Genomic DNA, 16,183 nt, shown 5'->3' on the forward strand with positions numbered 1-16,183 from the left:
AACTTTTTTTTATTTTTTTCAATTTTTCCTTCCTTTTTTTTAAGCACTAGTTTGTGCTTTGCGAACAGAATCAAGACATTAACAAAGATCAGCTTCTCTGAAGAAAAGCATTTCTATAGAACAAAGACAGCTACATGTTTCGCTGCCATTACACAGCTCAAAGCAGGAAAAGAAAATATTTACAAAATACAAGGTTTTTTTCTTTTTTTTCTTTTCTTTTCTTTTTTTTTTACAATGCTAAAAGGGTTATTCAGAATTTTCAACCTTATAAATAGAAGAAGCACTTTATGCATAGGGATACGGTGCATTATTGTTTTTTAAAGAAACAATGACAAACCTTTTAACTTGCAAACAGAATCAAAAGAAATCACTAATGTTGAAAATTGTGAAAAAACCCCAACCATTAAGCAGTTTGTCTACTATTTTTATACGATTACAAAATGGCAAAAAAAATAAAATAAAATAAAATAAAGAAGTTCTTATTGCCCCCCTTTTTGGTGACGTGATCATACATGAGACAGGCACAAGGTTAACCAAAGCGGGTGATGGGGGAGTGATGGGAACCACAGCTAGGACCAGACGATATTCCACAGGCAAGGGGAGCTTGAAAGAGCAAGGGCCTAATTGACAGTGACAGGGGACTGGATGGGAAGGAAACATGACTAAATGAATTGGTCAGTGAAAACAGAGGATGCAGGGCAGATGGCTGCTCATTTCCCCAACGCCCGCATTTTCAGAAGAGTGGGAGCAGAGCTTAAGTAGTCCTAACCCTCTTCATAGACCAGGATAGGTGATAAAAACAGTCCAAGTGGAAGGACTGGTGTGTGGATGACGTGGGGAGCAGATGAGGGCAGACAGTCAGAATGGGGATGTGAGCAGCCAAAGCCAGGTTATTGCAGTTAAGGTGTCAAAATAGAGATGACCAAATGCAGAGGAAACCCAAAATAGGTCTCCTGGATCTGGATGCCAAGGGGAAGCCATTCTGTCAGCTGAGAGCTCAGTGAGAACAACTGGCAGTGATGGCCAAGAGGCTCTGGTGAGGGTGCTCCAGCACAGACGACCAAGGGGGACCCAGCCAGGAGGGCCAGAGCTGAGCCAAGCCACAGACGGGAGGGGAGGGAAGTAAGAGCCCAGAGGGTGCTGCTCTCTCCCACCCTAACCTAAGGGCCACACTGAGCTGGAGCTTTCCATTCCACCTGCCCACAAGTGTGAGGGAGAGGGGTGATCGTCAAACAACGTTAAGTCCAGTGATTCAACAGTGCAGAGGATGTGTCAGGACCAGGCTGGCAGGGACTTATCCTGAACTTCTGTTTGCCAACTGGAGGAAGTGCTCAGGTGTGTGACAACAAAACATGGAAACCAAAACAAAAACAAAACAAAATCAAAACAAACAAAAAAAATACCGAAGTAGAATCTAAATTCCTTAAATTCACTAAAAACTGTGAAAATTTCCGGCATATGATGTTTGAATATCAAACGCAGAGATTTCTGAAGCTTTAATGCCAATAGTTAGTGAGTCTTTAGATTCTCATATCCCGCTCATCTGTGAGTTGGACGCTGAGCTGTGACTGTTGCCGCCAGATGCCGACTCTTGAGAGGGACAACGGGAGGTGAGGTGGGCGCCACCTCTGTCTCCCGGCCAGTCTTGCTGCCTGAGGTGCGCCGAGTGCAGCGAGCTGCCCGTTCCTGCGCATCCAGTGGGTCCTCACACTCTGCCTGGGGACTGCACGCCAGGGGGAAGGTTCGCCGCTCCCAGGGCTGCACGGACTGTGGGCAGACAAGCTGCTTGGTGAGGACCCAGTCCCACCCAGCCTGCCTCCCCACAAGGCCCTGCCCCAAAACGTGTGGACTAGAGTCCATGACCAGTTCTCTCTCAAGTTCTTGGGGTGGTCCGGAAAGACCCCTCACAGAGCGGGCACACCCTGTTAACAACGGCCAGTTCCATGGTACCTTCAGAAGGTCAACGTTAATGACAACCCCTTGTCCCCTTCAAAATGGGGAGAGGGAGTCCTAAGATGAAGATCCATCTTCAGCAGGTGCTGTCCCTTCCCAGTTCCACCCCCCACCCACCAACCCTGTGAAAAGCAGTGCCCCTCACCTGTTCATCCAGCCCCAGCTCTGGGGTGGAACAACGGGTGTCTTCACTGGCTAGGTGTCGTAGAGCGTCCCGAGCCACAGGGGTGAGGGGGGCCGAGTGCAGTTCCGGGCTAATGGGGCTCCTAGGAGACTGACCATGGGAGAACTCCGACAAAGAGTGGCTACTACTGACATCAGGAGAAGCGGGCTGGGGGGTGGAAGGATTGGCACTGCCCAACTGGGGGGTTGTCCGACCGTCTGATGACCTGTAAGACCTGTACACCAAGGAGTACACATCTGAGAGCCTGGGCAACAGGGCATTTCTTACATGTTTGTTTTTGAGGGTTGGGGAGGAGGCATGAAGACAGCATCCCAGTCAGAGGAGCCAAGGTAGACAGACATCAGCAATTCTTTCCTAGGAACCACAAATCCCATTTCTTCCCACTGCTGGCATACAGGGGTAGGCACACAACATGACATCTAAGAACTGTGTACACCTATCACCCCAAGAGAAAGCCGTGGCTGAACAATGCCAGGGGCCAATCCTGGCACAATGCCCAGTGAATCCACAGAGGAAGGAAATTAGTCTGGACTTTGAAAACTAGTCAAAGAAAAAAAGCAAAACAAGAGGCCTAAACCTTTCCAACTGAGAATCCCGAGGGCTTCTAGCATTGGTAACAATAAATGCAGACAGGGTGGGCTAGCTCTTTCAAGCAAGACCACAAAACTACACTCCACTGTCAAAGGAAGGTTAACTTGTGGTGAGGTCCCAAATATCACAGACAGCCTGCTCCTGAAGCCCAGGAGTTCACTCGAGTTTGTCAGAATCGGACAGTCAGCACTCAGCAAGGACCCAGCATCTGAGTGCTTACACTCTCATTAGTTCCAACAAACACCAGGGAACGTCTGCACTCTTGGCCAGCGCCAATGATGAGTATGAAGGGCAACACCCTGGACACAGTTAGGGCCCACATTCCCTGTCCACCCTCCCTCCACAGGTCCTGGGGTCCCTGTGCCTGTCCCATTACCTGCTGCCCCGCCGCTGGGGTGGCACACTCGTGGTCCACAGCCACCGAGCCCTCTCCATCTCCTCACATTTGGCATGCAGGGCGGCGAAGGCTGCGTCAGAGAGGTCCTCGATCTGCAACAGAGCAGCTTCATTGATTCCTCTTTCCTCCAGGAAGCTGAGTTTAATGATGCATAGATGAATTTTAGAACCAACCCCACCCCATACTAGGCTCTTCCTGGTCAGGAGAGAAATACAAGGAGCTTGCACTTGACATGCACAGATCCTGAGGCATCTGGAGTGTGCGCACCCACGTGTGTGTGTGTGGTGTTCTAAGAGAAAACGACCATGCTGTTACCTCCTCGTTCTCCTCGTCAGGACTCCCCTTCAGAGACCGAAGATCGACCTCCCGCCAGCTGCAAAACCAAGAAGAGACAATCATGAAATGGCAAGCAGTCTGCGGCAGGATAAATGTGTCCGTGCAAGAATGAGAGCCCTGCACCTGGGAGTGACACTGCTCTCCACTGGGCATGCTCTGCCCTTTCACTGCTTGGCCTCCTTAGCCCTGGAGGCCTCTAAAAGAAGCCCCACACTCAAATGTCCACAAGGGCCGGAAACAGGAGAAGCAGGATGAGGGTGGGACTGGAGTTGGGAGACTGACAAACTCAAGCAAAGCAGACTGTTTAAAGGGCACTGCTACTATTCAGCACCAGCCAACTGCTACCATATGGGAATGCATACACAGGGTTGCCCGATCTTCTGATTTGTCAACAAAAGCTGGAAATAAAGATTCAAATGTGAAATCCTACTTTTTTTTTTGAGGAAGATCAGCCTTGTACTAACTGCTGCCAATCCTCCTCTTTTTGCTGAGGAAGACTGGCCCTGAGGTAACATCTGTGCCCATCTTCCTCTACTTTAAATGTGGGATGCCTACCACAGCGTGGCATGCCAAGCAGTGTCATGTCCGCACCTGGGATCCGAACTGGTGAACCCCAGGCCACCGAAGCAGAACATGAGCACTTAACCACTGCGCCACCGGGTCGGCCCCTGAAATCCTACTTTGATGCTAACAACAAAGTCAATATCTTAAAACATACTGTATATGTCAAACAAACATGTCTGTAGGCCAAAAACTGTCAGTGGCCTGCCAGTTTGTGTGGCCTGTGGTCTGGTTGGTGCTCATACAATGGAATGAGAGAGAACTATATAAAGAAAATTTTCATTCCCACAAGGCAAGACTTTCTCTTAAAGAGAGGACAAAACCCAAGGCTAGGGTGCAAAACTCAATGACAGGAGAAGAGGGAAAAAGAAGTCACAGGAAGAACGGGGCCGGGGCGGGGGGGGGGGGGGGGGGGGCTGATTATCTAGAGCCTCTACCTGGGAGTAAGGATTTCCTTGTATTGTAGTTTCTCTACACGGGTTGTTGCAGCAACAGACATTGGGATGACAATGTTGTTAATATCGAATGAGCTCTCTCCCCTTCTCCTCCTTACTGGCTGCTGTAAGACAAAGGTAAATTTAGAAGGGAGGTACAATTCTACAAACATTAAATCATACTCCTGAGACTTAAAACAGGATCACCAATAACCAGGCATCTGGGTCCTTGAGTGAGGGCCTGGCAGTGACTGCACCAGATGCCTGGACCTGAGATGGTTTCCCACAACAAAGTCCTCAGGAGAAATCCTAGGTGGTCCTGAGGAATATCTCCCGTTCACAAGTCTCGCTGGACACCCTCTTCCTTCATGGGCTCATGTGAAAAGAGACTTCCGTTGAACTTTCCAGGGCTGCGTATCCTGGGGCCTTGAGTCAACTGCAGTTCCTACTCCTCCATACATACCTTTACTACACCATCCCGACCCTTTTAAATCCTCCTCTGTGTTTTTCCCTTTTATCCCTGTCTATGACTTAGACCTGTAGCGACTCTCTAAAAGCAATGCTTAAGCCTTGTAGTGACTCTGGATTAAAAAGATGAATTCTCTTATCCTGAAAGATGCCCAAAGGACAGACCCAGTTCAATAGATCATCTAACCTTGGTTGCCATCACAGCATCATCTTCTCATAGATCTGAACTCTGTACCCACCATCTGCTCAGCCCTTATGTAATTTCTCCTCTTTCTGGCTATTATTCTTGGGGAAAGAGCTGAGTGCTTTCTAGCTTATCAATGAAGACAAGTGGAGGGAAACTGAAGAAGAGGACATAGCTCACACTCCTCGAGAAAGGAGATTCACTCTATAGAAAGTTGAGAAGATCAAGCTGTTGGGAAAGAACACTAACAGGGATCCAATATCAGAGGAAGAGGAGGAGGGCATCTACAGCAGCTGGGAGACCAAAGGAATAAAGCAGGGAGCCAAAAGGCTTGGTTTCTTAGATGGAAGAAAAAGTCCACTAGCTGCTTGTGCCCAGATAGCAAACACCCTACACTGAAACAGACTGGCAATTGAGCTGTGAGAGGCCAGAGGGAAACAGTGGGATGACAAACATGCTGCCATGGCGACAGGTGGAAACACCCAAGAGGCTGCACTCAAACCCAAACCACCAAGTGTGGTCGGCCCAGAGGGACGGGGCCAGTGGAGGAGGGTGAGGAAGAGGCTGTTTCCCGCAACTGGCCACTCTACTCTGTTCCTGGTGGGTGATAAGTGACTGATTCATCCCGTCATTTCAGGACATTCTCAGAGAATGTTGGGCCAGGACTTCAGATGCTGTCGCCTATAATTTCAGGTTATCACAGTATCTTTTTAACCTTAACTTCCTTCTCTCTCAAATGAGAATAGACTGTCACTGACCTCACAAATTTAGGGTAACTGGTTAACCAAAATGGCTAGAGAGACTTCTGCCAGTTTTGCCTGGTTGAGTTCTGCAGCAGAGGATCAGCGACCTTATATCCAAAGGCCTCTGCCACTGTGACATCTCTACTGAAATTCTATGTCTCACTATAAGAAGTACACCTTAAGGAAGCCTCAGGAGATAGCTTTCCCTCTATCTTGGTCAAAAATGAATGTGACACCATTACAGAAACAGGTATCTATTTTCCCTGAGTCTTTTTGGGCCTGCTATCAGTACCTTCAAGGGAAAGAGAGTAGGTTGAGGGATTCTTCAATGGGCTGGAGCCACCATTCCATCAGGCATTAATTCGTCCTAACCTAACCACTCTCTCCTGTTCAGAGCCAGAGGCAGAGATCAGGTGACAGAAATGGAAAGCGGTTCCCAAACCTGTCTGCACATCAGAGGCAAGATGAGGTGTTAAAAAAAAAAAAGGTTCTTGGGTCCCCTCCCTCTTCTGACTATCAAATCAGAATCTTCTTAAAGCCACTGAGGTGATTCTGACGCATCCACTGGCTTTTGCGAAGTGTTGCTCTACACAGCACTCCCACCTCCACCGCATTTCTCCGGTGTCCTCTAGCTTCTTTACCTTATTTTAAGTATCTGGCCCATCACCCTTCTTACTATTAAATAAATCTTTGAAAAAATTTGGCAGCAAGAGCTCTAAGAATCAGCATTAGTGTTATATACAAAATTTGTACCCAATAATAATAAGTAAAAATTCCAGGCTTAACATTCTCCAGACGCATGACGGCTGGCAGGTAAGAAAATACTGAAGTCTCACCAGGTCCTAGATCTCAGAGTCCAAATTTTCTACCATAATTAGACTCTCTTTGAAACCTTTGGTTAGCTGATGGATAACTGAGTTTGTGATAGATACTACACACCTATTTAGACAAAATTTGCGGGTGTGGGAGGTGAAGAAGGAGGAAGAACAAAGAGGTAATTCAGAAAAGACTGTCCAACTTTTAAGAGCAAAGACAGAACAACATGAATTCCTACCTGCTCACAGGAGCCTGGTGAGCACATTTTATGGGCTTAGAAGTTTCCTGATGTAATAGCTGTGAAGGGGCAGAAGTCGCCTCTGCTACGCCCCACCCCAGGCTGACAGTGCACAGTGTAGTGGGAAGAGCAATGGCTCTGCAGTCAGGCTGCCTGGGTTTGAATCACAATTCTAACTAACCCTCACAAGGTGCCTCGCCTCGTGCAATTTACTTAACCTTGGAAAGCCTCAGTTTCTCTGGCTACAAAATGAGAATCTTTAATACCACCTACAGCTCAAAGGGCATCAAAGGACTGAATGAAAGAACACATATAAGGCACTTAGCATGGACACAATAAACATTATAGCTGCAGTATTTTATTATTGTTATCACCATTACTATTATAATTACTATCTAAAGTACACTTTAGTGGGCACAAAGCAGCTACAGGTATTTGTGTTCAAGGAGGCACACCTTGAGGAATTAAAATGCTAGAATGAAATTAATGTAATATGTGTCCATGCAAACAGTTTCTGGATGGAGCATGGTACTCTAAGAGCTGATATGGCGGGGGGGTGGTGCGGCAGTGGCACAGGTGTGTGCCAAGTAGCCTGCCGCTATGCAGGTACTACATGGAAGTTCTGCTGGATCTGAATGCTGGCTCTACACACCTAAAAAGCCTAAGCATTGCCTTCTCCCATCCCTTCCAGGCGCCCTAACAAACACTGTTCATCCTCAGTACTCCAGCTCCACTCACCAGCGGAGTAAAAACAAGGAAATCAAAAATGTTTCCAACGCCCACAGGCAATCCTCTAGACCTCCTCTCATGTTTCCTCTTGGACCAACAGGGTTAGAGCCATGGTACTGTTGAGTCCTGTGTGAAACTTAGCCCCACAGATCTTGAATAGTCACAGACCACCTTAAGAATTTGTTTCTGCATCAAACTTTCTAGGGATGGCTCAGCAAGATCATCTCTACTACGTAAAAACTAGGAAAACAACTTAACAGAAGGTCAAATACCACCACTTTGACTTAAAAATGACACACATCAGGATGAGCTGAGTCCCACAATTGCCGTGGGCCTCGCAGCCAACTCGCTACACTGTCTTCCAGAGCCACCTGAATGAAGTGTAACAGCAGAGGGGCTGCCCAGCCAACTCTATGCAGGTACTTACAGATGTGCTGGTTGTAACCTGTGGGCTAGAGCTGGCAGGTGCAGAGGTGTCTGATGAGGTGGAGAGCTGTCGCACCAAGGGACTGTGAGGTGGATGGTGGGTGGCCGCCAAATAGCCCGAACTGCTCATGTCTGTGTGATGCTTCAACACTGCAGAAGTCAACAGAAAAGAGAAATACATGGCAACCTCAGCCAGTTCTACTTCTAGTACAAGCTAGGAATGCCAGTAACACACAGTGAAGGCAAAAATGCTTTCTAAGCCTAGAGGATAAAAAGGTGAAGCAAACTGGATGACGGAAGGTAGGGGACTGGGCAGAGGTTGCTGCAGCAGTAAGTGACCTGAATTTAGAAGCAGTAGGGTCCCTCTATGCTGCCTTCCTAGAGAATAAAGGACAAAGCTAGGGGCAATTAAGAGAAGCCCAGGCTGCCCCAGAAAGCCCTGAGCAGGTGCAAATGCAGGTAGAGGTGCCGGGCCTGGCCCTACCTTCACTTCTCTCAGATGAATGGTCTCGCAATCTCATTTTGCTGTGGTTTGGGTCATGCACAGGTGGCGGTGGGTTGAGCAAGCGCTCTGCTTTTGGCGCTGTCACTCGCTCCACCATAGGCACGGCCCCCACATCGTCTAAGTGCTGCCTGTGGGTCCTGTCAGGCCGGGTTTGGTGATGGGACAGCTCTGAAGAGGGGAACAGAAAAAGAGCTGTGAAATATCTTCTCTCAATCTTTTCTTATTTGAGTTCCGAGCTCTTGAGTTCTCTCTAGGCCAATGATAGACACCCAGGGCAGCAGGACAGTCCTCTGGGACAGAAGCTTCTAGCAAATAGCACAATGGCCAGGAGAAGCACAGGGAGCCCACAGGGCCCTCAACCAGTGAAATGTGACACTAGGCTATAGAAGATAGCCTGCCCACAGATGGACCCAATGCCATGCCACTGTTGGCTATTCGCTGAGCATTTTGGGTCTTGCCCCAAGGTCCACGGTGTCTCAAATACCTTTCAATGTCCATCTGAGATCATCCAAGACACAGAGAAGTAGTGGACTGTGAGCTGAATTTATATCAGTTAATTGCCTCTCCGAATCCCAACATACTATCATAGCAAACCAGGAACTTGAGAATATTAAAGGAATAAAAAAATAACTGGAGGACTCCCTAGTCCCCTGAAACTTACTGGCTGTTGTTAGGAAGGAATTGACCAACTTGTGCCTGTCTTTACGAGTTGGATCTGGCAGACTGCCTGGCATGGGTGTTCTGTGCTTAAGTGAAAACTTTTTGGGAGGTTTGATTTTGTCAAAAGGCTTGTTCTGCCACTGAGATTTCAGCATGCTCTGGAAGTGCAGGCTTGTGGGAACATCTGCAAGAAACACACAACACTGCAGGTTAGTCCAGACACCTGGCCTCTGGCCTCCTCTCATGAAACGAGGCGGTGTTCACCAGCAACTCTGGCTCTCCAGCGGGCAAGACCTACATCACACCCTTTTTTCATTCGCCCAGTGGCACAATGACCCAGCAGGGCAAGCACTGTCCTGTGGAAGATCTGTTTATCTGACCTTCACTGAAGGTCATTCTTCCATTCACAAGCAAGTCACTTTTTTTTTTTTAAATGAAGACTGGCCCTGAGCTAACATGTGTGTCCATCTTCCTCTACTTTTTTTTATATGTGGGATGCCTGCCAGAACATGGCTTCATAAGCAGTGCGTAGGTCCATATTCAGGATCCAAACCAGCAAACCCCAGGCTGCCAAAGCAGAGCACACAAACGTAACTGCTGCGCCACCAGGCTGGCCCCAAGAAAGTCATTTTTACCTTATATTTTTCAAGTTAAAAAAAAAAAAAAAAAAACCAAACCTAAAATACCTTTTGTTAGATTGACGGAGTTTTCTTTGTTCATGTATTCCACTAAGCTGTTAACTTTATTGGTTTGAAAGATTGATAAACATCCTGTTTCTCTTCTTCCAGAGATTTTAAAACATTTAAACCTACGTCTATTTGAACATAGTTAAGCAGAATATACTCATTCAACAAATATTTACCATCTACTATGTATCAGGCACTGTACTGAGTATTACATCTTTCTCCCAAATAAGAACTAACATTCTTCCCCCTCCTTCCTCCACAGTTACACCACCTCCCACCTCGAGATCATCTAGGTTTCTTAGCTGATTAATATTCAATATCACAAATTAATCTTTTAGACTTAAGTATAATTTTTACTTTTTCTGTTTCACTATTTCTTGTATCTTTTAATTTTCTTAGATTCATTTTTTATTTTCCTAAGAATGTGTCCTTGAGTAATTTATTTAGAAAAAGTATTTCTGAATTAAAACTATTTTCCTCTCAGACCTTAACAGCTATTACTCCACTGTATTCTAACTCCACTGTTACAGATGGAATCTGATTCTTATTCAAATGCAGGTGGTATGTTTTCTTCTTTTAAGTTTTGGAAAAAAAAGCTTGTCGTGGTATTACACTGACTCTATAGGTCAATTTGGGGAGAACCGCCATCAATACTGAGTCTTTCAATCCATGAACACGGTATACCTCTCCAATTATTTAGGTTTTTTCATTTTCTCTCAGTAGTGCTTGGGAGTTTTCTTTGTACAGGCCTTATACATATTTTTTAACGTTTATTCTTAAGTATTTCATGTTCTTTGATGCTATTATGATAGCACTTTAAAAACTTTCTATTTATAATTGTTCATTGCTAGTATTTAGAAATACAATAAATTTCCTTAAAAAATTTCTATTTATAATTGTTCATTGCTAGTATTTAGAAATACAATAATTTTTTTTTTTAAGTTTTTTTCTTTTTTGAGGAAGATCAGCCCTGAGCTAACATCTGCTGCCAATCCTCCTATTTTTGCTGAGGAAGACTGGCCCTGAGCTAACATCCATGCCCATCTTCCTCTACTTTCTATGTGGGACGCCTACCACAGCATGGCTTGATGAGCGATGCTATGTCCGCACCTGGGATCCGAACTGGCGAACCCCAGGCCACTGAAGCAGAACATGTGCACTTAGCCACTGTGCCACCGGGCTGGCCCACAGCTTTTTATATTGACTTTGTATTCTGTGATCTTGCTAAATTCATTACTAATAGTCTGTTGTTCTTGCTGTTGCGGATTCTTCAGGATTTTCTACATACACAAGGAGAGACTGTTTTGCTTCTTTCCACTCTATGCCTTTTACTTCTATTTCTTTTTCTTGCCCTATTATTCTGGCTAGAACTTCTAGTAGTGATCTGAAGCTTAGACTTTCCTTTTTATAGTCTCAATATTCTCAAATTTCACCAACCTGGATACAGGTGTGGGTCTTTTTTCAGAGTTCTGAAAAGCTTTCCAGGGTCCTTTCAATTTGAAGACCAGCACATTTCTCTTAGCTCCCAGTTCCTCCTGGGAATCATTAACCACCTGGGACATACTCAAAAGTTCCAGCTCCAGAGTCCATACCCACTGCCGCAGCACAGAATGAAACACCACTTCTTGGTGGAAGCAGGCACTGGTGGGGTAGGAGTACGAGAGGGGAACTCCAGCTTAGCTATTCCAAAATGAGCCCAAATTTATCATCCAGACAAAAGTCTAGGTCCCATCCCCACTTCTCTGTGTCCTTTTCAATTGTGGGTGAAGAACCTGCCCGTAACGGCTCCTACTCCACAGGACTTTATTCCTGCATGTGCCGTGGGCTACTTTTTTCTTAAAAAAATCACTCCAAACTCTGGTAACCAGAGGCATGCCTCCTTTTCCACAACTATTAGAGATTTATTCTATTTAATACATTTTCTAAACATTTATGGAGCTTTGATTCCCAGGGAGGGTAGAGGATATGCTCAATTAGAGCTAGCAGTAGGGGACAGAAGAGAGGAGAATAAATGAACATTCACTGAACCCATTATGTGGAAGGCATTACGTGTGTCTACCACCATGCATATATCACTTATTCTTCATAATAATTCCATTTTAAAGATAAAAAAACAAGTTCAGAGAGGTGAATTAACTGTCCAAGGTTACAGAGTTAAGTAACAACCAACATTCAAACTCAGGTTTGTACAAGCCTGAAGCCCATATTCTTAGCCCCTACACCATGAAATTTTTTGGCCCAGAGAATGGAAAGGTTTAATTCTGAGATCAAATCTGCTATTTCTCAAAACATTCCCAAAGAACTGGAGAATACGGGATATTTTTCAAGGGAGTTCTGCACTGTCAAAAAATTTAGCCACTACTTCCTGTAGTATAAGACCATGGAGTTCAGGACACTTCAAACAAGTTTGAAGATGAGGTCTTTCAGGACTGGAATGAACATATGTCTGAGTGAATAAAATAATTCCATTCTCAGGGAAGATTTTCCCCAATGGGCAAGCAGGCTCAGCACCCAACATTATTTTCCAGTTCTGAGAATGGACTACTGACCCCTTGAAGCAGTGAGACAAATTAGGAAAACTATTAAAGTTTTAATGACAGTAAGTATTTACTACACATTCAAGTACTGAGATACAGTCTGTGAGGGCAATGCTGTCTTCTGAAAATTTTTTCCATAATCATTCTTTCTTTTCCACACTTAAAAGCAAATTCACCTATTCCAACTCTTAAAATAAATGTCTGCTCTCGGTGACCTCGAAGTTGGGGAGATCATGGCCAGGCCAAGGACCTCATTGTGCTCCCAGCTCTTCAACCCCTTTCATCAGCCCCCTCAATAAAATGGTTTGCTCTTTCCCCTCAAAAAAGTCCAAGACGTTTAAAAAGCAACAACAACAAAAAAGGGGGGGCCAGCCCCGTGGTGCAGCGGTTAAGTTCCCATGTTCCACTTCTCAGCAGCCTGGGGTTCGCCGGTTCAGATCCCAGGTGGGGACATGGCACCGCCTGGCAAAAGCCAGGCTGTGGTAGGCGTCCCACGTATAAAGTAGAGGAAGATGGGCATGGATGTTAGCTCTGGGCCAGTCCTCCTCAGCAAAAAGAGCTCAGGGCTAATCATCCTCAAAAAAAAAAGATTCCTCATTAATCAACAATCAAGAATTGAGTTTACAGGTATTAATGGTAAAAATGGTAATTCCGAGTGGTTGGGGAAAGGGGTGTGTAGAAAATAAAGCATCGTCTAGAGGCATTCTGAAAACTGAGCTGAGCTGGAACGTATAAAGAAGGCTCAAGAAAGGGGAGAACACTTCTTTTACATCCCACGATACCCCTTTGTCAGAAAAGTTATTCCCACCACTTGGCAACAGCTATGGAATGGGACTACGAAAGTATGGCGATTTCATTTTTTCCTTTTTATTTCCCCCAGTCACTGCTCTCCCAAACCTGAAAATTATGCTAGGGAAAAAAGGAGATAGGGATATCAGAGACCTGGTTATAATGGAAATAGCAATGGAGTGGAAATAAGTAGGCCCGAATTTGGGTCCTGGCTCCATCACTGAGTAGGAGGAGAGAGCAAGAACAAAGCACTTAAGCTGGGCTTTAATTCTTCATCTGCAAAATGAAGTAGCAGGATGAGGGCTGAGAACATCCCAGCATACCTGCTCTCGCCCTCCTCTCCTCTGTCTGCTGCAGACATAAGCTAACCTTTCCTGTCATACCTCAAGACCTCGGATTCTTCTCTGAAAATTAATTAAATCCTGACAGCCACTATCAATCATTTCGACTAAGCACAAGAGAGGACATCTATTTGTTATTGCTAAACTAGAAGGCCGCTGAGTCTTTCAACTCTAACACGTTAAATCAATGACTCTTCAACTGAAATTCTACTCCTAATATCCTCCCTTCATTTAAATGCTCTGAAGTAGAATTTAGAACAATTGCAGACCACCACCTTGTGCCCTGGAGTTGAGGTATTACCCAGAATCAAGAACAACTTCCCCTATAAACCCAGTGAATAAGCAGTAAGGGATAGTAACAAATTTTGTTCAAGAATCTCAGGCTGCTACACTTTGCTAGAAGTTTGCTATGTTTTTTTTTTTAAAGATTTTATTTTTTTTCCTTTTTCTTCCAGAGCCCCCCAGTACATAGTTGTGTATTTTCAGTCGTGGGTCCTTCCAGTTGTGGCATGTGGGACGCCACCTCAGCATGGCTTGATGAGCAGTGCCACGTCCGTGCCCAGGACCCGAACCGGCGAAACCCTGGGCCTCAGAAGCAGAGTGCATGAAGTTAACCACTCGGCCACGGGGCCAGCCCCGAAGTTTGCTGTGTTTTAATTGCTTTCATTTAAGAGTGAACAGGAACTCAGTTAAATCTCCCAGTGACCAAAAACGATCTCTTCGGAATTGCTGGTCTGAGTTCATGCTCTAATTGAGTATGTAATAACACCTGGGATCCATGCAGAGTTAAAACTCTGAAACAGACTGGATATAGAGGACCTGAAAGTAAGCAAAGAAAGTGATACGAAATGGAAGAGAACACAATAGGGAGCCTTTCAGCTAGACAACTTCACACATTCCATACCTGCACAGGCAACGGGGCTAAAGTGCTATTGTCAGAGAAGAGGATGCAGACCCTCGATCAGGTCAATAATAGGAAAAAGAAGTGATTTAACTGACATTATCTCATTACTATTTCCTCAAACAAAATGAAAAAACCTTGACTTCAGGCCCATGAGGGTCTGACATTTCATGATCCGCTTGACTGTTTTGCTCATTACTTTCCACCATTTTCTCAAGCACACTTTCTTGGGGTATTGTGTAACGCTCATTTCTTCCTCCTGCTGGTAAGTTGTGGTAACCTCACAAACACAGTTAATTGTCTTGGCAAGCTCTCTCAAAACAACATAGATCTTCATGGCCAGCAGGTGGTGCTCTCAAGCCCAAACCTAAGTTAACATTCTTTTCCCTAAATTATAAATCCTCTACATTTTCAGCTAAGGATTAACTGGTTTGATTAAGTGAGGTGAAAAGGAAACAAGACCCTCCTTCTGGAGTACTAAAGGGTTATTATCACACCCTAGTGCCTCCATCTTCCAGCCCAGCAGACAGTTCCTCAAATTCTATCATTTCCAGCCACACTGAAGGGGAGTGGCTGAGATGTGGTCAAGATTGGAGGAAGAACTCTAGGATTAAGAGGTGCAGTTGGTTCTCATCCTAACAACTTACACAAACTGGTTAGAAACATGAGTAAAACTCTACTTGAAAATGAAAAGTTTGGGGCCGGCCCAGTGGTGCAATGGTTAAGTGTGCACATTCTGCTTCAGCAGCCTGGGGTTCGCCGGTTCGGATCCCGGATGCAGACATGGCACTGCTTGTCCAGCCATGCTGTGGTAGGCGTCCCACATAGAAAGTAGAGGAAGATGGGCACGGATGTTAGCTCAGGGCCAGTCTTCCTCAGCAAAAAGAGGAGGATTGGCAGCAGATGTTAGCTCAGAGCTAATCTTCCTCAAAAAAAAAAAAAGAAAGAAAAGGAAAAGTTGGAAATCCTGCCATCTTTAAATATCTTCTAGAGAAAAGGTGCAAAAGGGTGGTCCAAAGGTCAGGTCTGGTATACATGTTTGACCCACACAGTATTATGTTGGCTGCTCTTCTTCACTGTTACTTACTATTCTACACAATGATATCTGGGGAATCTCAATACTTTAGGAGGTGCTATAAACATAGAATAATGATGCCCTATGGAGATGGGCATCTTTGTGGCTCTGGGAATCTTCCAGTTTACAAATAGACTGCCTCCTGAATGTGGCAATTGTTTGGATCAAAGCATAATTATCCCAACAGAAACAATATTAGATAAAGTAACTAGGTCCCCAGGTCAACCCACAGTAAGTTTAACTTATCTTTAGGCAAATATGTTCATACCTCCTACTCGAGATAGTAAAATACATATATATACTCTCTGTTATAGTCTCATAAGGAGAACTTATTGATCAATTCTCTTGTCCAGACCCCAGTGTCATGATTAGGAGCTATATGTGTGTGTGGTAAGACAGAGAGAGAAACAGTATTTAGAGGCAGGCAGGAAAATGAAGATGATAAAGACTATAGAAATGGGTGCTCCATACACCCCGCCGCTACCTATAATCGCTTGGCATGGGATGGAGGAAGGAAATGGAAGGGCAGTAGTCAGATCTTTGGATATAATGAAGTCAGAAGAACAGAAGGTGTTAATAGGGAATGGGTATCTCCTAGTAGAGATGATGAATGACAGAACAGAAGACGT

General features: G+C 45.1%; 1 protein-coding gene across 4 annotated transcripts in view; it reads right to left on the reverse strand.

Annotated features, from left to right (window-relative positions):
* The window catches only part of KANSL1 (KAT8 regulatory NSL complex subunit 1), a 172,826-nt gene continuing 156,643 nt past the window's right edge, over positions 1-16,183 (reverse strand). For 2 of the 4 annotated variants that reach the window (XM_046675107.1, XM_046675106.1), the window contains 8 exons: positions 9,227-9,409; positions 8,545-8,733; positions 8,062-8,210; positions 4,460-4,581; positions 3,441-3,498; positions 3,105-3,217; positions 2,099-2,351; positions 1-1,767 (listed from right to left, as the gene is read on the reverse strand). In XM_046675107.1, the coding sequence (XP_046531063.1) occupies positions 1,540-1,767; positions 2,099-2,351; positions 3,105-3,217; positions 3,441-3,498; positions 4,460-4,581; positions 8,062-8,210; positions 8,545-8,733; positions 9,227-9,409 (1,295 nt within the window). In that variant the 3' untranslated portion in view covers positions 1-1,539. The other 2 variants (XM_046675108.1, XM_046675109.1) reach the window with 2 other exon arrangements.

Source organism: Equus quagga, chromosome 11, assembly GCF_021613505.1.
Source record: "Equus quagga isolate Etosha38 chromosome 11, UCLA_HA_Equagga_1.0, whole genome shotgun sequence".
NCBI lineage: Eukaryota > Metazoa > Chordata > Mammalia > Perissodactyla > Equidae > Equus > Equus quagga.